Source organism: Ixodes scapularis, unplaced genomic scaffold (assembly GCF_016920785.2).
Source record: "Ixodes scapularis isolate PalLabHiFi unplaced genomic scaffold, ASM1692078v2 PGA_scaffold9__187_contigs__length_104089568, whole genome shotgun sequence".
Taxonomy (NCBI): domain Eukaryota; kingdom Metazoa; phylum Arthropoda; class Arachnida; order Ixodida; family Ixodidae; genus Ixodes; species Ixodes scapularis.
This window is the reverse complement of record NW_024609884.1, coordinates 87,856,043-87,878,273: the sequence shown is the minus strand read 5'-3', so window position 1 is coordinate 87,878,273 and position 22,231 is coordinate 87,856,043. Positions and strand designations below refer to the sequence as shown.

Genomic DNA, 22,231 nt, shown 5'->3' with positions numbered 1-22,231 from the left:
ACAAAGCTCATCTTCCTCAGGAGTGCTTCACCAGGGTCGTGAAAGGAAACATTGCACTGTCATCCGCTATCTTTCCCCGACTTGTGAAAGGTGAGCTGTTGTGCGAGGAATTCCGAGGAAGGGCTCTTAATGGCTCTGTTGACCTGTTTTCAGGGCAAATGCTAGATACGCTGGCACGACGGGCACTCTGGGAAGTGGGTCTGGACTACCTACACGGAACGGGACACGGAGTGGGCGCCTACCTCAATGTTCACGAAGGCGAGTGCATGACCCTTCGCTGGGGATAGGCTAGAATGGTTTACGGGCTCAAAACTGTGGTGATCTTGCAATCGTGTTGGCTTTAAGGCACGTGCTCACAGCTAAGTTGTGCAAGTGTGAGGCACTCAGAAATGGGCTATTGGTGCTTATGTGAGAAAGATGTTCCAAGGTTGAGACTTTCCTAGGACACACAGTGCACTGGAGCACATTTGGGTTACATTTTGTTGTAATAAATGGACACATTCCCTAGCACTTTAAGCTGAGCTTCAAAGCTGTTCTCCATTCTAAGAACTCTTGTACAATTATGAGGGACAAGCCCCAAAATCGTTTTATGGCCCGTGGACTTTTGTAAATGTTACGAGTTGTTTGAGTCAGTAAAGGGCTATGAGTGCGTTGCGTGACCTAGTTGGATCACTTGTGTTTTAGGTTGACAGCCTCAGGCATATGTCACAGTCTGCTTTAGGGTATAACGGAGTGCAGTAGGAACAGCAACATCTATGGATCCCCTAAATAGGTCCTCTTTATCTCATTAGAACCTTACTGAAAGCACCTGAGTGGGTTCAATTTGTCCCCGTTTTCCAGGAGTTTCTCTCAAAGAGTTACTCTTAATGAGGTTCCTCTGTATATAGCAAGTGCCTTACAACTGCTGTTTTTGGTCTCAACCAGTCTCATGTTTGGTTGCTCATAGAGCAAAAAGCGTACTGTGCCCTATTTGTAGATGATCGAGGCAGATAGTGAGGGCCAGTCACTGCATTTTAACTCAGACTTTGTCCCTTTTGAATGACAGGACCAATGGGCATCAGTTGGATGCCCCATCCTAATGATCCAGGTCTTCAGGAAGGGATGATCCTTTCGATTGGTAAGAGGCTTTCCGCTAGCTTGTCTAAGCAGTTTTCAAGTAATGACCTTGTTCCTGTGTAGAGCCTGGCTATTACGAGGACAACCAGTTTGGAATTCGGATTGAGAACTTGGTGCTTGTCCGGAAGGCTGCCACCAAGTACAACTTCAAAGATCGAGGGTTCCTGGCTTTCGATTCCCTGACGCTGGTTCCCATCCAGACCAAGATGCTCAACCCCCTGATGCTCACTGCTGACGAGGTGACCTTCCACTTGATGCTCATAGGCCAGGCTGGAGCTCATTTTCAGCCCTAAGGGTGAAAGGCGACTTCTCCTTTCCCCCCTTAGTTCATCTGTCGTGTCTCTTTCTACTTGGCAGAGCCGGAGAGGAGGCGAGTTCCTCCTCGCCGGCTCTGCCAGGTGGAAAGAAAGGTTGGAGGGCTTTGTGGCATGAGCTTGTCCTGCTATTGCAAACATGACTTTTTACTTTCCTTAGTCTCTCCTAGAGTTGGTCTGCATCATTAGATTTTACTGTGGGGGTTTTGCTACCAGGGCCGTTTTGCCACTTCACTGTGCCGATGACTTGTCCATGGCCCTCTCAATCTGATCATTCTTTCATGTTTTTTTCTGTTTTCTCTCGGCAGCTTTTTGAGATTGTTTAGCAGTGCGAGAGATCCGTGCAAATCACTATTTTATTTGTAGTTAATTGACATAGTAAGGATTAATGAGATGCTAAAGTGTATACTGACAAAGGTGTTTTGTCTAGATACGATTGAGCTCAACTTCGACTGGGTGTCTGAAATGCCGAGGCTTGATCTAAAATGGGTCATAAAAATTGGCGCCTGCACGTAGCAATCTAAACTTTTCGTCAAAGGTGTATTTCACAGGTGGTTTTACCTTGTAAAATTGCAAGGCATAGCACCCTTTATGTAGAAGGCAGGGCCAAAAAACTTGTCAGGGTCAACGGCGAATGACAACGGCAGTGTGCATTTGGCTCATGTATTGACAGGGGGTGCTCCCTCCTTCCTGGCATATTAGGGGCTTTAGTTCCGGCTGGCTGTTAAAAAGTACCGAGACTGCCCGCAATGACTGTGGTCTATTAAAATGAACATAATTATGTACCTTTGGTTTAAAAATAAATGCGGACAATGAGAGCAAAACTTGATATCTGCTTTCTTTCGCTGGTCTGCTACACCTTCCAACACTGCCTCCGACATCATCTATCAATGCGTGCACCAAATGCACCACTCGACTCTGTCATCTGCGTAGCCATCTGCCGTTGACCCTGGCAAGTTTTTTGGCCCTATTGTTTATAGAAAGGGAGCTATACGTTGTAATTTTACGAGGTAAAACTCGCCTGTGAAATACACTCTTGACAAAAGGTTTAAATTGCTATGTGCAGGCGCCGATTTTTACGGCCCATTTTAGATAGAGCTTCGGCATTTCAGACACCCTATAGTTAGATTTTATTTGAGGCCAATGCTAGAGTACTACATGATGGGGTGCACTTCTTGTTTGTCCAGGTGGAGTGGCTAGATACATACCACCAGGCCTGCCGCGATGTGATTGGTCGGGCACTCGAGGAGCAAGGCCGCGATCTGGCCCTCCAGTGGCTGCTGCGGGAAACGCAGCCTCTGGGCTAGAACAGCCTTCGGACCCCGTCACCCTCACCACTGTGTTCGGGTGTCGTGCCAAAGGGTGTTCTTGAAATGGGGTTGAGTTTTGCTCTGTTGCCAGTTTTTGGCGCCCAAACCCTACTGTGCATTTAGGAAGCTTCCAAGGGGAGTGTCCGCACCCCAAGGCTGCTTCTCGGAAACCCAGCGTGGCGCCGCCTCGGTCTGGTCGTCGGTGCGCTCTGAAAGGCCTGGCGCGTTGTGCCCGCTTGGTGCACCGAGATGGCGCTTTGGAGCAACAAGCTTTGGGCAACAGCTTTATTCCCACCCCCCTACCCTGTCTTTTTGTGGAAGTCAGTTGGAGTCATTTTAAAGAGGGAGGATGTGATAACAGAGCAGTTTTTTTCTCAGGTTTCCTAGAAACCACCGGAGCATTGATTGTTAGTGACAGCCAGCAAAAACCCTGCAACAGGGCATCCTGGCACTGTGGAGCCTGGCTCAGCAGCTTGCAACTGCAGTCTTTTGTACGTCTCTTGTTTGACGAGTGTCGACAACCTTCGCCATTCTCCTCACAAAACCACGGGTCAACAGCATCTTGTGCTAGGTTCACACTGTCGAAAGCTTTAAGGGAGTCCTTGGATGCGTGACGGTGATTTTTTGGAGAAAAACAAAGAATAACAAGATTTTGAGTCAGTTGGAGACTTTTCTGGGCACCCTGGTTGATTAAGAGCAATAACGACAGTGCCTGATTTCTGGCATAGGAGCACTAACCAAGGTATTAGCGGTCTCAGTGTGTCAAGGACCTTTTCTGTTCTGGTTTTTGACGTTTCACGACACTTGATGCGCGGCAGTATAAATACAGCAGCGACGAGTGTTAAATGGCATTGTTAACAAAGCACCGTATGACGGAAGTATGGCAGTGTGGCATATATATATATATATATGCAGACTCTTCGTTTTCTACTGCTGGGCTTGCATCAAAATGCATCCTGCCGTGTCTTAGGCACACAAGGGGTTTGGGGCTACTGCATTGCACGCCACGTTTCCTTTTCTCGTTGTTGTGGCCTGCACTTCGTTCTGTGGCATAGTTTTGCCGGTGTGGTTGTCACTTGGTTTCATTTGAACGGATTAAGAATGTACGTGTTTAGCCGCCGGATCATATTTTTTATCCCAACTACTGTATTCTGAGTGCACATATGTCCTGGACACAATAGTACCGAAAGGTAAAACAAAACAAATTTTGTCATTTGAGTGTAGCACTTTTGTTTGTCGAGATATTTTCTTGAGAGTACGAGCTTAGTATCGTTGCACATGCTGGTGAGGAAACTATGGCCTCGAGGAGTTTAATGCCCACAAATGAAGCCCTGGGTATATGACCCTTGTTGAGGTACTTAAGTTGACATTTGCAACAGGCACTGCAGTGTCCTTTCCACGTATGAAATGCTTGATTTTAATCTGACATTCCATTCCCATAGTTATATGGTAGGCTCGCAGCAAATTGGCGTGAGAAGCAAATGTTGGGCCTCTCTACCATTGCAACTCGTTTTGTGTGTGTTTTTGTCTCTCGACAAAGTTTTGTTTCTACATCACTGGTGGCAACCTGTCTGCCACTCCTTGCAGTGCTCTCCGAGGTTAACAGCAAATAACTCAGATGGGCTTGGTTTATAGCTCCTGTCAAAAACCGTGATGCACTCGGAGATGGCGAATCCTCTTAAAAATGATAATTCTGCGGGGCAACCTGTGAGCCGTACAGGTGGAAACTTGCTTAGAGATGCAGGAGTTCCGACGATGAGAGACGTTATTTTTTATACCTCTGTGGAGCTACCTCGTCAAAGGGATGGGCTGCTTGCAACAGCCTTTTGAAACACACTACCTCGGAGTCTCTTTGACCGGTCGGTTAGAGCCTGAGTTCCTCGTTGCCGGCATTTTTTGGTTCTTGCTATGCATGGTCCCGCGTACCTGCGCTACCCTCATTCTTTTCTGGCCTGGGGCAATAGGTGGCATATTGTGCACCACAGCTTTTGCATACTTGCGGGGCCTGCGTCGCAGAGTCTGCAGCCGTTGGCAATCGGGTTGCAGTCTGGGCGCCGCTGGGTGTGCCCCGGCTGGAGGCTGCTCCCCTGCGGCCAGGCTGTTTGTTGCCTGGGCGCTGGTGCGCGAAGGGCCCGCGTCTGTTCCCACTGTAGTAGTGCCTTTTGTTTGGCTTCAGGCATCTTTGAATGCAGTTCAACTGCCAGCAGGTGCAACCGTTGGAAACCTCAGCTTAACAACCAAGGACCTCATTTGAGCTTTGAAATCACTACCTCGTCGGAGCAAGGGCCTTTGCCCGTTTCGTTCAAGACAAACTGTGTGGCTTTTTGAGGTTTTTGCGGAACCAGTCGGGGCAATATACAGGCAGCCCACGTGTGGCGGAAACCAGAATGTAAAATGCTGACGCAACTCGGATCTTCTTTTTAGACCTTTACAGCGTGCTGGGCGACTGCAGCCCCCCGTGACGGACGGGAAATTTGCCGCATCTACCTCCAGATAGACTGGCCGTCGGTTTTTCCGAGCAGGGCAAGTTGTCCCTAGGCCAGCCCCTAGCAGATACCTCTGAAAACACGAGCAGCCTCATTTTCTTGGCTACCTGGAGCAGCCGACCGGGTGTTGTGGCTGTCTCCCACAGCTGTTAGTGTGTGTAGTTTTCCTTGTGCCAACCTATCCGCCGGTGCCTCAGAGGCTGTGAGGCGTTGCGTGATGTCCAAGCGGGTACCTGTACAGACGTTGTACAGACGGTCTACCTCAGCGCCCACTGCGCAGAGTGCGTGGCCGCCAACCGCAGTTACCTCGAGTGGGCCTCGGTGCCCGGCAGAAATACCTCAGCAGGGTTTGTGCAGAACTGGGGGGCTGCAGTTGCCCGAGGGGAGAGTGTCAGGGTGTTGTCGTGTGCTTTCTGCTGTGACCTTCGTGGCGTGTGCCCGGCTGCCAGCCCTCGCGGGCGGTGCCAAGCGCAGGCCCGCGGGAAGCTCGCAGCGTGTCTTGTGCACCCCCTTTTTCCTTGCCACCGAGCAGTCGACCATCAGTGTCTTCCAGCAGAAAAAAATGTTTTATGTTGTTGCTGTTAGCGTGACCGTAGCGACGAGAAAAATCACCCATGCGCATATCACACGGTGGAAAAGACTGGAGCAATAATTGTCATTCAATGGAGTGTTGTGTGTTGCATGTGTGTATATCAAAGGCAGTCAAACTGTCGTATCTGTGGTCCTAGTGCTCAACAGCCCGGCAGACTGGGAGACGGGGCGGCACCGCCGTTGCACGCTCTCACAGGCCGCCCCGGGCGTGTGTGCTGGGCCCCCCTTTTGTAGTGCGTCGGCTGGGACGTTAAACCACGCTTTTCTACGCCCTCGGACGGCCTCCGACTGCCACCGCACAATCGGCAACCATTCCAGACGCCGCTTTGAGTTTGGCCCGCTCCCCGGTCTCCCACTCTGCCGGCCGGTGGCTGTGTCGTAGTTCTCGCTGTCGTCATGCTGTCGGTGTTTGGTGTACCTCGCTCCAGAATACCTCGGCGGGTGCGGAGGCCACACCCCAGAGCAATGTCTCGCATCCCACCTGGCTTCCCTCGCAGTCCCACAGGGCGCTCTAGTCAAGACCCTGTCGAAAGTAGCTGTATTGGCACCCGGGACTCCGTCCGCGCCACGCTCGCTGGACCCGGCACATTGGGAGAGCTTGGACCGGCAGGCGCGAGGAGAGAGACGCTTTCTGCCTGGCCAGCTTCGGCCAGCGGCACTTCGTGTTCGAATGGAGACGGCAATCGTACGAAAGCGAAACAAGTCTGTGCACTGCTAGTGACTCAAAGTCATTTGGAGAACAGCATTTTCATTTTAGCCAATGAGCAATATGTACTCTCCTCAAATGGAGATGTGTGATTTGCTTTGTATAAATTATCTTCAAGTGCTCTATGTTGAAATAAATGATTTTAAGGATGTATCTCTCGCTGCACTGTGTTGGCCTAGCTGAAAAGGGGAGCAACGGCAGTCGTTTGGATAGATCGACTCCTCGCATGTGTGAGCTGCTTTCGTGGAGGTTTTGAATTGTGCTGGTACTCATTGGATGTAGTGTTGTGCTGAAGGGGTTTTTGGCAGCAACATTTTTGCTTCGCATGTTGCTGCACATTTTTAAAGGGAACGTGCATACAATTTGCATCACGCATCTTCTTTGCACTGCTGTTAGTTTTTAGAGGTTAAGGTGGCACAGTGCATTTTGAAAGTTCCAGCATGCATGTCTGCCAGAAGAACTGAAAACCCAGAAGTTCCTGCAAGTGGGGGTCTAATTGAGCCCGCTTTCCAGCAAAGTTTAAAACATGCCGTGGGCCGCCCCTGTGCACTCCTCTCAACAAGTTTGAGTAGACATCGACAGTGGCGTACCAACTTGTTTTTGAGTGGGGGGGCAAACCAGACCCCCCCCTCCCCAGGGCCGGGGAACGGTGCCCTTAGTGTCCCTTGGGTCCCGCTGGCCAGTGTTTGCCCTGCCCAGTGGCTGCTGTTTCAAGGGGCAAGGGGGGGGGGGGGGGGCAAAACACATGCCTTGCCTCCCCACTCTGAGAACTGGGAAAGCAAGTGCCCCCCTTGCCCCCCCGGTTGGTACACCCATGGACGTCGGCTGGCCCTGCTTTCTGGCTGTTCTCACTACAGAAAATGCTGCAGAGACTGACAGTGCTGTTTCTCAACTTGATGAGCAGGAAATTTTAACTCATTCCGACATTACTTCTGCCAAAGAGACACCAAAAATAAATTAATCAGCAGCAATTAGGTAATTTTTTGTTGACCCGGAGCATCTTCAATATGTGGACACCAATTTTAAAGAATGGTTGCTTCTTTTCTACTGTGTTCAGATAGTTTCAATTTGAAAAACGTTTCAACAGGCATTTTTTGCTGGTGATAAATGAGTGCTTGATCTCTCGAGGGCACATGCATGTGGGGCCGCAAAAAAACTTTTTGATGTCAGCATCTTACCTTCCGATACATTTATAAAGAATTTAAGACATCCTGCCATTGGGCTTTGGCAACTCACCTTGGATTTTTTTTTTTTTTTTTAAACTCGCGCACTCATCAAGTTTGACTGGGCATGCAATAGAAACTTTAATCATGCACAGGGACCACCAGTTCTTTCCTGCATAAAGCTCCACCCAACCATGTTACAAAACTGACTTTTCTGGTCTAATCATTGAACTGCGAATTGGAGCCATCTCTGCTCGGTGTCCAAATGAATCGTCTCCTATCAAAAAAATCGAGATGATGGACAATGTTTTTTGGGAACAGCAACATTTCCTAGCATGACTGTATACGTGTATGACATGATAAAAGATCTTTCTTGGTTCTCCTCAACTTGCATTTTTTGGCCCACTATTTGACACTCATTTTGTCGGATAAGCTTCCTGGAAGTTCCCGTCCCTGCTTCTCTTTACAAGAACAAGAGAGTCCATTCAAGTTATATGGTGTAGAACTTTTATTAAAAATCTTTTCTACAGATACATCAGTGCACGCCATCGGTGTTTGGCATCCTAGACAAAAGAGGCAGCAGCATTCTGTAATACACCTCTGGGATGCATTGCTAATATCTGGCACAAAATGGAACACTGGAATGCAATTTGAATGTGCATTAAAAGGACACTTTCTGATGCATTGCCAAAGTGCATCCTTTGCACACAAAATGGCACGTCGTGTGCAGAATAAATTAGTCCTTAGCTAAGAGCTTGACTTCTCTTTCCATTGTACTTTGGATCCCTTTACTCGTGACCAATATGAAGGAGAACCAGCCCGCTATGTCATTGGAAAGGGCGACAGACACCCAACTGTCCAGCACTGCATGGAAGAGCAGAACTTGCACATCTCTGTGTGGCAAGGATTGGCTCGATAACTGCTTGGGTGTGCCGACACTAGGACACCAAAGTCCAACGAGCTTTCATCTTCATAGGAATCAGGAGTTTACATTGGCAGTCAATGGAGCATTGCACCTCACATATTTAAAGGTCCATTTCACATGCAACCCTTAATCACATCTTTCTAATCCTTCCTTTTAAACTCTGCACTGACTGCTTCTTGCCAGTCTGCCTGCACCCAGCAATTGTAAGCAAATGTTCAGATGGCTCTATTGTTAGCACTAGCATTAACCCCACATGTCCTTGCCTTGCCATTTAGTTTCATAGAACATCTGTTCAAGTTTTAATTAACTGTAGAGCGTGTTGGTAGAGTTGACAGAAAGAATAAAACAAACTCGGGGACAAGGCACGACAAACATATTTTTCAAAATATGTTTGTCGTCCCTTGTCCAGAGTTTTTTTTTTTTTTTTTTTTTTTTTTTTTTGTGTCGTCATGTTGTGTGCTTCGAGGTATTAAAAAATAGGTCTGTAATAGCGCACCAGAAAGCTGAGTGTGCAGCTTTTGTTGAATCACTAGCTTGGAAAGACATACAGCATGTGTTGTGCGTATTCAGCACACAAACTATTCCTGCTCACCGAATTGCTTTGGTTGGAGATGAACATGTCTAGGCAAACCATTTGTGAGCCAAACAGTTTGATCAGGAAAGAGAAGTGTTTAGAAACATGAGAAATGACTGACCATAACTAGGGCTACATGTTTTCAGGACGCATTTTCTCTGCGTTTATTTTTGTTTTCTTGAAATTTTCTACAGATTCCATGTTTTTCAGTCTCAATTTCCAGTGTCGTGCAAAAGGTGCGTGCTTATCGGGCCTCATGTGGAAGAAAAACGGGCATAAGAGTCCCCAATCTTTGGGGAAGCTGCACAGGACCCAAACACTTGGAAAACGTCCCAAGGACCAGCCTCATGGTCAATGCAGTGTGGGCTATGTTCCCGTTCAAAACAAATTAAGAAAGCTGTAGATAAAAGGATTCCTTTTTGGAAATCTTCGGTTATTTTTATTCAGGGCAGCTCAGATTCGGAGTTTTACGGTTTTTTCCCCTATTTTGATAAAACCAGCTCGGGGGTTAGGGGTTCATCAGTATTTACCAATAACACGAAACCCAAACTATAACAAAAAAAACAACAACAACAACAACAACAATCCCAATCCTTTTTTTGGCAGGTAAACAATATCCGCCTGGAAGTCGGAGCATAAATACCTTGGACTACATCTGTCATAACCTGTACTGGGATCTGCACATCGACTCTTCAACTCTTAAAACAGAATGAACGCCATCATCTCAAAAGTCTTAAAACTTGGATCCACTGAAACGAAACTACTAGCTATTATAAAACACTAGCCCGTCTTATGTTCGAGTATGCCAACATCATATGGTTTCCACACAGTCTCATGCATTAATGTTAGGAAAAAAAAAAAATGCCAGCAAGGTAACAAACACAGTATGCAGAAAATTAGAACTTATACTTCTAGAAAAAAAAGGGGCACAAATTGCAAGGCTCAAGTTTTTATATGAATTAGCAAGCAACTTAATATTCCCCGAGAAAATTACTTAATCTCTACTACTAAACGATTAACAAGATATAATCACAATAAACCTTTTTAAGAGTTCCCATCCCACAATACTTGCTTTAAATTCCTTTTTTCCCCCCGAGTCATTATTGAATGGTATCATTTGACGCAAAACTTTGTACATTCTACTACCCTAGAATCAGTTTTGATCAACTTGGAAGTGCACCTGCCGACATCAACTAACCTCTAACTTTCATCAAGTGTGTGTAGCAAATCCTTCATCATTTCGTATTGTGTTCATTTTGCACCACCATAAAACTATCCCGAATAAGATCAGTACCGTATTTTCCGGACTATAGTCCGCACTTGGTGTATAGTCCGCAGGGGCAAATTTGGGGTAAAAAAAAAGTTTTCGCTCAGATAGTCCGCACCCGGTGCGTAGTCTGCACCTGGTGCTTAGTAGACATGAAAATCTTCTCCTACACGGCACTCATTGACACATATCTTAGCTCACAAAGAAGCTTGCATTATAGATAAATCATCATTAACATACTCTTTTATTAACAAAATCCCTCTTGCTTCGTCAGAATTAACGATATTGAAAAACAAAATTCCCGTATAGTCTGCACACCCTAAAATTTCAACTTTTAAACATGTATAATCTGCAGACTATAGTCCAGAAAATATGATAAAACTAAAAAAAAAAAATCTTCACAGTTAATTGCATCAGATTCAAAGTGTTTCACCCTTGCGTGCTAGCTCGGCGCCACTGTGAAAAGCCTACTAGAATCGAGCACATGCTTCCATATGGGTCCCTATTGTTTCATGAAAACACATTTCGTGGACAACTTTTTGTGGACACAGATTTCACGGACATGATTCGTCAACATTGTATGTTTCGTGGAAGCTCGCTTTGTGGACACGTGCCCCTGCAACGTTCTGCCACTTCGCCCCCCCCCCCCCCCTCTCCTCTCTCTCCCCCCATAAATCAGGTGTGACACAGTTTTAGAGCGCAGCTCTTAGGGGCCCATTTCACTTGAGCGGCGTCGGCATAATTGCAAGGTCACGTGACACCCCCCCCCCCCCCCCCAAGGTCGCGTGACACCCCAGCTCACGTGACCTCAGGGGTCATGTGACCCCCTTCCCTCCCCCGAGGTCACGTGACCCCCCCTCCTCCCGAAGTCATGTGACCCCGGGAAGAAGGGGGTGGAGGGGAAGAGCAGGAGGGAGGCGGGGAGGAGGAGTAGCAGGCACTATCACAAAGTAAAGAGGAGAGAGGAGGGGTCTACCCTCCCCTCAGTACCCTTCCCTCCTCCTCCTCAAGAGCTGCGCTCCAATTCAGAGTTACAGGGAGTTGTAAACGGCTTTAATTTTTTTTTTGCTGCGAAAATAGCAGTTCCGTTTAACAAAATGTTGCATGGTCTGCTCATGAAACAAATGCGGGAAGCCTTTCGGTGAAACGAACTGTCAATCGAATGTTGCATGTTGACGAAACAATCTGTTGGTGAAATGTCGTTTGACAAACTGATTTTCACCATATCCATACCAACCGCAAAGAGAACGGGTCACTCTTTTAGTGGTGCAGTTAACTGCAAGGCCAGAAGTGCCACTTAAAAGAATTTCTAAACAACTTCAGTAAAACTACAGCATGTCAAGTTCCTATCTTGAGGTAACTTCGGGTTTAAAACATGCAGCAAAAACATTTTGCCTCAATTTTACCCGGTGGCCTACAATTGGGCGGTAGATTTTTCAGCATTTACTTATTTATAAGAAAAACCTGCAGCTACATTTTTGTGTTTAGTTTCTTTTCAACAATCGGCATCTCCGGTGATTCGTTTCATGCGGATGCTAAAAATGGTGATTATTAGTGGAAAACAGTGCCGATAGCCAAGGAACGGCAAATGAAACCTGGTTAAAATTGAATTTACAATTTGTACATACCTTTCTAACGCTTCCCTCTTGCCATGCTTACCATAATGCGACAGAGCTTGCAAACGACCAACGTTATTTTCAGATGCGGTACTCCCACGGAACTTCCCCCAAAGTCGTAAAGCCCCTTGGTGCATTTGTTTTACAAGCAGCGTCAAATGCGCCAATGCACAAGGCTGAGAGCAAATAGTGGCGATGCACTGAAATGAAAGGAAGTGAATGGCGGAGGAGCAACCGCTCGTGACACGTCTTGCACGTTCGCAGAACAATGGTGGATAGTACTTGTGAGAAACGCCAAGCGTGAATTTTATCCCATCGTTAGAAGCACCACGTAGAGGTGGTTCAAAACTGCATTCAATGGCTACGATAAAGAGCCACCTTAAGGCTGTGCTCCAAAACATGTGTACACTTTGGGTTAGCGTTAAAACTATCAACGGGTTGTGGCACTTGAAACAGCAGAAGGTCCTTAGGCGAAAGCCATGCATGGAAGCAGCGTCCACAAGCACATCCACAACACAGTTAATCTATAGTATCATTGCAAACGATCAACAAGTCTGAACACATACTGGTCAAAGTCTGACCACTCTTCCATAATAACCTGCAGCTTTTCCTTTCCTTCTTATCCCACTACTGTTATTTCTGCTCTGTGTGGGATGAAAAATTCAAGCCTTCTCAAGCAAAATGTTTCTGCCACAAGGAAGGCCAGTTGCTCTTGATTGTTTTGCAGGTTTCAACCGATAACAATAGTCAATTTAGTTTCAAGCACGGTCGTCCAGCCCCGACCTGATATAGAACCACGACACTGTGGTGACCGATTGACTGACCTAACGCTCATGTCACTGTCTTCCAAGGTCAGCCATTCCACTGATTTGAGACTGGCATGGTGCTCGATTCTAGGCGAGATTACTCGCCTGATGAATGTCTAAGGAGCGATGGTTTCGGCCGAGAGTTCTCAGCAAGAGCAAACAGAAATTTTAGTTTTTCGGCTGTAACAGATTCTTTTCAATGGAAGCAAATTTGTTCAAGTGTTTTTCGGTTAAAACCGGAAAGTCTATGGCCCATCTACATTAGAATAATGTACAAGAGTTACCTGAAGATTTAAAAGAAATTCTTAAATAAGCCACCCGACCATTTTCTGAGTTGAATGGCACAGCTATGAAAACCACAAAGGATTCCTTGCTTCATTATTTTTGCTACTTTCGAGTATTTAGCATGCATAGAAAAAACATGCTCAAAAACTCAAGCTGAAGTTACCAGAGATCTCCCGCAGATAATATACTGAAGCATGTCTGAAGCATTGGAAAGGTCCCATTGCACTCGATACAGAAAATTTGCAGCATCTTGCAGATCCCTCGGAGTGACATACTCCGTTTCAATGCAAGGCAAGCTGAAGCAAAGGCCTACATAGCAAACAGTGCATCATGAATGCACTCTGATCACATTCTTTCATCAGTGGGAAAAGCTAATCATATGCGGAAGATGTGTCGTCTCATTGCAAACTTCAGCCAACTGAACCCATAGGCTGTAAGAGATGAACCATGACACAGCAATTTCCGACTGGGTGTGAAACTGGACATGCCCCTCCTCTGCTGTTGCAGAAACAGATTTGTGGTGCTCGCTTCATTCCACCATCTAAGCTGCTTGGCAGCAGTTGTTACAAACGGTGTGAGGGCACTAGGGCACTTTCCGCCTTCGGCTGCATAACCGGTAGGCCCACAGCCAGAGATGGCACCACGGGATAGCACTCCTCCACGATGCATTGGATTCGGCAGGAATTTCCTGTATTAGTTACATGGAATTTGTTCTGAAATTTGTGCAATGTCAACAACACTTGAAAAAATTCTTGTGAGCAAATTTACAGTTGACAGAGAGATCTCAAACAGTTTGAACCACTATGTGAAAGCTCACTACAAAAGTCCTTCCATAGTAAGCAAAACTTCTATCTGCTCATTGTATGCAAAATGTGAACACTGTTACAAGACACCCACTCCATTTATAAGGGTGTTTTTTTTTTTTAGGCTTTTCAGATTTGTTTTAAAAAAGCCATGAAAGCTACACTAATGTGGCCTGTGGAGGTGAGGCCGGTTCACACATACATCGTAGTGCTAAATCAACACTAAGAACAGCGCTGTATCAGTGCTAAGCAGTGCTGCGTTCTTCGAGTCTCCAGCATTGCCAATGACGGGCAGTGTTAATGATGCACTTAGTACTGTTTTGGAACACAGGGAAAGGTATCCAGACACAATCATAGCAGCGAATATTGTAAAAGGCGGCAGATACAGGGCTCTACATCTACTCAGATGCAGAACCCAACGTTACTACAGTTGGCGACAGGTTAAGAGTCGAATGCCAGAGAGAAGGTCGCCTCTTTTCCAGCATTCGCTCTGCTAAAGCGGAGAGAGGTGGTAGGAGTTTCCCCTGAACTCTTAACCTGGCACTGATTATAGGTCATTTGGGGAACTCCCGTAAAGGGGGCGCCTCGCTCACTCACTTCAGTCCACCTCCTGTCATTGGAAGCGCCATCGAGATTGTCGTTGCAAAACTGTGCATTCCATAGAGTATGGTACACTCCATCTAAAAAACATATGCATTCCATAGAATACAACAGTTACCATAGCAGCCATCCTCAAACTGGCGGCCCGTCGGACGACGAGAGGCAGGGAAAAGGGGGTACTGCTCGTGTAAGCAGCGTTTAGAAGCAGTTCTAATCTAGTAACGTTGACAGAACCCAGTGCTAGCGCGAGCAGTCACTGGCGGTGCAATGGCGATGCGGCCTCTCGTTTTTGCATTCATTTGAAGCGTTAAGATTTTTGTTTAATTCTTTGCCCCAAAACGTAAGAAAGGCGTATTAGATCAATGCTCATCAACAATAAACCCAGTGCGTCCATAATTATTTACTTCACAATTAGAAAGGTCATGCGACACGAGATTCAATTTTTTGTTACAATAGAGATTGAAATTAGCCGTGTAGCACCATCTCAGTTCAGTTGAATCGAATCACATTTGGGGCAGCTAAGTGCCTTTGGCCCAGTGAGACAGCACTAAGACCCTTGTTACAGGGGCCGTATCCCCCGCGTAACAGGGGTATAGTGCTGCATCGTGCAAGCAAGAGTGAGCGAGGTTGCATGCAGTGGCCTACAGCACTGAGTTAGCACTGAGCTGTATGTGTGAACAGGCCTTTATATGACCAAGGGGGACATAATATAGGGGGCTAATCGTCACGATAAGTCGGAAAATTTGAGAAAATCTGTTAACTTTTTTTTATCAGTACAAATAAAAATATGTTTTCAATTCGGAACTTGCGTCATCGAAAACCACCAAGTCAGTAAATTTTAGAAAGACTCCGAGCATGTGGTAAGTGTCAAAGTGTGCCAAAGTTACCACTTGTGCCCGTGCACAAGGCTGGCGGTGCAAAAATGCGTACGAGAGGAAACAACACTGCGGGCATGTTTTCACCGCCAGCCTTGCACCTATTGCACGAGTTTTAACTTTAGCGCATCACCGTGCTTTCCCTACACAAGTCTTTCTAAAATTGACTCACTTAATGGTTTTCAATGACGCTTCGCAAGTTTCTAGTAGAAAGAAACCATGTTTATCATTATCACTAATTAAAAGATTAATGAAACAAATTTTAGTAATTGAACCGACTTATTGCAACGACTGGCCCCCTATATTCACATGCATAGACTGCGTTAGTGTAGTTTTCACTGATATACTTAGTCTGTAAAGCTAAAAAAAAAAAAAACACCCTGTATGAAGTCTTTTGGAGTTCCACAGCTACCGGCTACCAACTGCAAAGTCATTGTCAATGAGGACACTGTTGACAGGTTCCTTTTAGATGGAAAACCCCTATTGTAGCACAGGCAGCGTCCCAAATTTACGCCTTATCAATTTCACCAGTTCTATTATTGCTATCCAGAAACATCCAATGAAAATGCTTTGATGGCAGGGTCAACTGTATTGGCTAATAGTGCAAAATCTATCACAAGCTGAATCTGATAACCATATGTGCTTTAAAAGAGTCCACAATAAAGGTCTACTCATCAAATTTCACACATCAGTTTGTTATACCTGAATGTATATTACAATGAGCCGTTTTGCTAGACTAAAAAGCTCAGTATCATGAGAACTACAAAAGTTGCTATACAGCTAGAGCTTTATGCATAGTGTTATTGTTACGACAACAACAGTTCTTTGGTTACTTCAGGTGTGCTTGCACATATTATTCTAGATAATAAAAAAACAAAAAAAACGCTGATATATGTAGCTAGTTCCTCAGGGTTCAGGTACTAAGTGTCATAAATAATTAAATGCTTCAATTGCAGGTTTTATTACACCAAGGACAGCTCCCTTTGGCATGGTTAAAAACAGCATTGGGCCCTAAGCTTATGGCATACAGAAGTAGACTAGACTTTGTTCTAAATTGTTGGCACTTAGTTTCATGTGTTGCATGAAACTTTCCCCTCTATCCCGAAAAAAACAAAAACATTCGTTTGTAACTCAGCATCCGAGATTGTCAATGAACCGCAAAAATTGCCACAGACATCGGAGATGCCTAAAGCCTCGGCGGCACTTGCATCGATGACTCCCGGATTATGTCTTCCCTTTTTCTGCTGGGAAGATACAAGTGCACATGAGTATCCCATGAGTTCACTGAAGCCACCACAGCTGGGACATTGGACAAACAAGAACCGTGCACACAGGTGGCACAAACTAAAAACCTTCGAAACACCAATCACGACGAAACTCGATCAGACCTAGAGTCACTGAGTATTCAAGGCAATAAAGATGTCCAACAGGGTTATCCATGAGCTGATGTCTGAATGCGACCACAGTACACAAGCTCTTAACACAAGCTTGTGTAAGTGTTTCTCATGTTTTGGCATTCCATTCTAAAATGCTCAAAGTAGACCAATGAAATCGGCCAAATAGACATAAAAAAATATTTGCGACAGTAAATAAGTTGTGAAGCGAGGAAGCGCAAAACAAATGAGCACCTGCCCAATGCTCCAGCAGGCTTGATGCACGCTGAGGATTGAGGCATGCGCTTGTTGTGTCGGCAAGCAGACATCGGACGGCACACAAGCCGTTAGCAGGTGGAGTGCGGTGCAACGTGTGCCCATCCCATCAAACTTAGCAGGGCATTCAAAGCAACACATGTCACACACTGTCTTACTAAATGTATAAAGTGCAAAACACAGACAAGGACAAGAACTGGTATTTTAATCACATCTCAAGAGAAGAAAGAAGTGGGAGTTAAGCTATACAAAAGACAAAAAATATGAAAACAACAGAAATGGAAGGAACAGAATAAATCAAACCAAACACAGTGATAAATGACCATAAAAATTGCATTAAATAAAGGTATAAAAAACATGCTAAAAAAATTATTATTTAAAAAAAAAATAGTTTAACATATATTAGTTTGAAAGTACTATCAGAAGCTCATCCACCAAAACTATAAATGCACCTCACACCTCACGTAGGGTGGTGGAGGTATAGCAGTTTTTTGTCCGAAGACACAGAAGGCACGCTGACGCAGGCATGCCACAAGCTTTGGTGGTCCGCACCTCATAAAGTTCTCTGGATCTTTTTTCACAGAACTGCCTCGGGACTCTTGTCTTTTTGAAGATTGGTGTTGAGTGGCAGTCAGACATGTAATGCGAGATGCCCTGTGGGCGAGGAGTGTAGAGATGATTCATGTTCTCGAAATCTGGTATCTACACACCAGCCAGTCTGTCCCATATACATTTTCCTGCAGGTAGATGGTATCTTGTATGCTATACTGCTTTATATTGTAGTCGTCACGATGGTTTTACAGAGAATCGCATTTAGAACACATCCACTTCAGCTTACCCGGTGCTGAAAATACCAGCAGAATGTCATACCTGAAGGTAACCTTTTTGACATTGCTATGGTATAGCTGGTGTATGTAGGGCATAACTGCAGGACGTCGATTCCTGTTCTTGCCTTTTTCTTTTTGTATTTTCTTACTTAGATAAGGCTGCAGAGTAGCCGTACAAACAAACTTCAACCACATGCAAGAAATCCAGATCAAAAGGTCAAGGCAAAAGCTCAAGCTTCTTTTGTACATCAAACTTGATCTTGCAAACCTGAAAAAGGAGATATCAGCATCCAAAAAGGATCCTTCAGAGATGTTTTTCAGCACTCAAACACATAAGGATGTCCTTTTCATTTAGTCGTCACTGAACAAGGATTATGGCAGGGTGCCATGTCACGGTCCCTTTTTTGCCAGTTGTCCAACTTCCAACTTGATGATCCTTTCTTGATACCCAATTCCAAAGCAGTTATACAATATCTAAAAGATAATGCCATGACAGGACACTTTGGTTTCTCACTTGATGTGGAAGATTTTTGTTCTATCCACCACAATAGTTTGTTCGCAGCTGTAAGAAAATGTATTAAGAGAAATGGTACAGTGTCTTTTTAGAATCAACCTGCTTTACATTTACCGTATTTTCTCAAGTAATAGCTGCACTTCTTATGAACAAGGCCCTTGCGTCTACTTTCATGCGGAACACATACAGCTAGGGTTCGGAGTTTTCGGTTTAAACCGATAAAAGCCGATAAAAGTATGCCTAATCCATTTTCAGCAATTCGGTTTTAACCGAAAAAGGTCAGTTTGTAGGTTCGCCATTTTCGACTTAAACCAATAGAAACCGATAAAAGTATGTCGAATTCATCTTCTAAAATTCAGTTTTAACCGGAAAATGTCACTTTGACCTTCCAGTCGTACCGCAGAGCCGTGGCGAAAAAGTGGAACGACAGTGCCGACCGAAACATGTCCGAATGTATGGGATACACGGATGCCATCATGACGTTATGGTTTAATGGGGCGATTTAATGTGCGCATCATCGATCGGAACTTGAAGTCCGAAATGCCCCATGACCATGTACGAGCCTATTTTCAAAGTCACTGTAAGGAAGACTGGATGCAAGCTCTGCATGTTGTGTTGTGCTTCAAAACGTCGCACCGTGTCTCTTTTGGAGGTCACAACTGGTTGATTGGCCAATTTTCGCTCAGGCAGCGCTTCATCTCCTCAGCCCGCCACTGTCCAGTGTTAGCGTTGAGAGGGCATTCTCGAAGCGCAGGGTCATATTAACAGGAAAGAAAGAGTGCGGATCAACGAAGAAAACCTGGGAAAGTACATGTGTGTGTACTATAATAAGATCACGTAATCCCGATGTACAGAACGTAAAGTTCCATGTGTTTTGGGCATAGGGTTCATAACTGACTTTTTTTACTTCCGTCTTTTTTTGTTGTTTCTTTTACAGTTGCAAACATTTGCCAAATAAAGTGTAGATTTCTTTTTCAATATATCTGTGCAGTTATTCTTTGAGTGATCACAAACATCAAAGCTACAAGGATCGTCTGATCCGGTGTCCGTTAGTGTTTATTTTAATTCACCGAAAGAAGCTGATAAACTTTTTGGGCATAAATATACACCGAAAAAAAAAAAACGAAAATTGAATTTTAAAATAAACACCGAAAAAAGTATGCCGAATTTTGAAATAATAGAAACCGAAAACGCGGAACCCTACATAAAGCCAATCATAGCGTTCTGCACGAAAAACGCAGCAAATAATGAGGTTGAGAAAACAATTCTCTGCAAAAATGCAATCTGAGCAGGTAGCACTTTCACGTGAAGATATTATTTCTGTCCCGTAAATTGCTGCCATTTTTCTGCCGACCATGGTGATTCGCTGCTATGTGCTCCACGGGAAAATAGGCCCACAGGCTTTGTTCATAAACAGTGCAGCTATTACTTGAGAAAATAAGGTAGTATTTTTTTTTTTGGACTGCTGACATTCTATCTATCATTCACAGTTATCTCTTTAAATGGCAATCACTACCTGCAAAAGAAAGGCGTATGTATGCGGAGCACAAGTTCATCTGCTTCTTTTGCAGGGGTTAAGGTCAGAGTGCCGAGCTCCGATTGGTTCTAAATGAAGGATGGTGGGTAGACCACAAGGCAGCTTGCTTTGAGGTCTACCCACTATCCTTCAATCAGAGCCAATCAGAGCTCGGCGTCTTTCTGACATCACCGCAACTCCTGCGCAAGAAGCGGACGACTTGCTCTCCGCATTGGATCGTGTGTGGCAACAGTTTTATGCAATGTCTTCTTGTCACAATGGGACCGGGTCATCGCTCAGTGTTTCCACCACCAAAATCTCACGACTCTTGAGATATGTGGATGACTATCTTGTCCTTCTAAACAATCGATCCCAGAGAACTCACGAGCGACAAATCAACACCATACGAACCACCTTTATCGAAAATGCTCAGAGACTGACATTCACCTGCGAGCTGGCAACTGAATTGGAGCACCCTCAAATTTCTAGACTTACGGCTAAGCTTACAGAACAATCGCACATACTGGACATACATGCCAAGATCAAAGAAAAAGTTGCTCCAATATGAGTCATTCCATTCAAAACTCATCAAAAGGGTGATTGTGAATACCTGTCTCAGCACGGCCCTCAAAAAGTCATGTGATCGTTCGGCGAGACAGACAGGTGGAACGACTCAAGGCATCTGGTTATCCTAGTACCATCTTGTCTCATCTCGTCAAAAATATTATTCTTGTCTCATCTCGTCAAAAATATTATTAGTTAGAAAAGACAAAAAGAAAAAGGCGAAAACAGAAATCGACGTCCTGCTGCCCTACATACACCGGCTATCTCGTAACATTAATAAGGTTGCCTCCAGGTAGGACATTCCACTGGTATTTCCAGCACCGCATAACCTGAAGAGACTGTGTCCTAAGATCCATTCTCCTGAAAACCATCATGATGACTGCAACGTGAAGCACAAGCATGCATATATACCATATGCCAAAGTGGTATAGTCAGAGTTGGCAAGTTCTATATCAAGTAGGTTCAGAAAACTTGTACTTTACTTGAAGTACATTCTCCGAGTATGTACTTCTACATTTAAAATATTTTTTCTGGTGCTTTTCAAGGAAAGTACTACTTCCGACTTTAAAGTACATTCCCCAAATTTGGTCTCGGTAAAATTAAGCTCTTTCAAGAACCACATGCTCGTATCCTTGGCTTTCCCAGTAGTATCCACAACTTCCGAGGTAGAGTACAAGAGTTCACCAACATTTAACAAAACAATGGCACACAGTCATGTGAAAATGCACTATCGTCTTTCAAGACGTCACCGGGTCATTTCTCTGAGTGAAGTAATGGCGGCTATTCACCTTTTTTATGTGGGCGCCGCCATCTTCAATTCTGGAAGTTCCGGTATGCGTGAAAATGTTGCTTTCTTCTCGCCATAACAGTAGGACGTGTTAACATTTTAACTCCAACCGTCAGTCGTTCTTGTTATAACAGCTTCTATACACGTTTGCAAATCCGGTCTCAGGGCGCCGCCATCTTCCTCAGTGGGGTGCGCTCTTGGGCGTGGCCATAATCCGATTATGACGCGTTAGCAAGGCTTCGTAATCGCATTAGGACTCGTCCAAGCGCACCCCAGACAAGCAAGATGGCAGCGCCCTGAAGCCGGACTGGCAAACGTGTATACTGCTTTACGGTACTTGTTCGGGGTTGTAATATCTTTCTTTTGTTCGGAACACATACAGGATAGGGGGACAACGTGGATGGGTGTGAGGCTAAACGAAAAAGGTGTACAAGACCGATAACTGCCTTATAAGTTGATTATGTTAAATAGTTCATAAGCGAGAGTAAAACAACTCTGCGGCCATTTGACTTTATCCAAAATTCGCCGTCCTTTCCTAAAATAAATAATGTACCCCATTGCACCTGGGGCAATGCATATCAGTTTAAAAAACACTGTATAGGGGATTGGAAGGACATCATGAAAGATTGTGTTAAAAAGTGCTTGTAGGTTACTTTGTAAGTAGTATGTTCTATTTTTAGTACAAGTACACTGCGCCCAGTGTACTTACTACTTTACTTGAAGTACATAACCTCTCATTTACTTTGTACTTTAAGTACTTTTTAGATGTACTCTACCCAACACGAGTATAGTATACAAGATAAAATTCACCTGCGGGAAAATTTATGCGGGACAGTCTGGCCTATGTGTAAATAAAAGACTTCGAGAACATGCATCATCTCTAAACTCCTTGCCAGCGGGACATCTCGCATTATGTGTCCGTGACTGTCACTGCACG

The 22,231-nt window shown here is 44.9% G+C and overlaps 2 protein-coding genes across 7 annotated transcripts in view; one reads left to right on the top strand and one right to left on the bottom strand.

Moving 5' to 3' along the window:
- Positions 1-6,676, top strand: part of LOC8051735 (xaa-Pro aminopeptidase 1) — a 28,814-nt gene extending 22,138 nt beyond the window's left edge. For all 6 annotated transcript variants that reach the window (XM_040499044.2, XM_029994738.3, XM_040499043.2 and 3 more), the window contains 5 exons: positions 21-90; positions 154-258; positions 1,046-1,117; positions 1,180-1,355; positions 2,618-6,676. In XM_040499044.2, the coding sequence (XP_040354978.1) occupies positions 21-90; positions 154-258; positions 1,046-1,117; positions 1,180-1,355; positions 2,618-2,737 (543 nt within the window). In that variant the 3' untranslated portion in view covers positions 2,738-6,676. The remainder of the gene's footprint in view (positions 1-20; positions 91-153; positions 259-1,045; positions 1,118-1,179; positions 1,356-2,617) is intronic.
- Positions 6,677-8,176: 1,500 nt separating this feature from the next.
- The window catches only part of LOC8051739, a gene marked incomplete at its 5' end in the record, with an annotated part of 54,433 nt that continues 40,378 nt past the window's right edge, over positions 8,177-22,231 (bottom strand). The window contains 1 exon segment of the mRNA XM_040205314.2: positions 8,177-13,847. Coding sequence (XP_040061248.1) covers positions 13,535-13,847 — 313 coding nt within the window.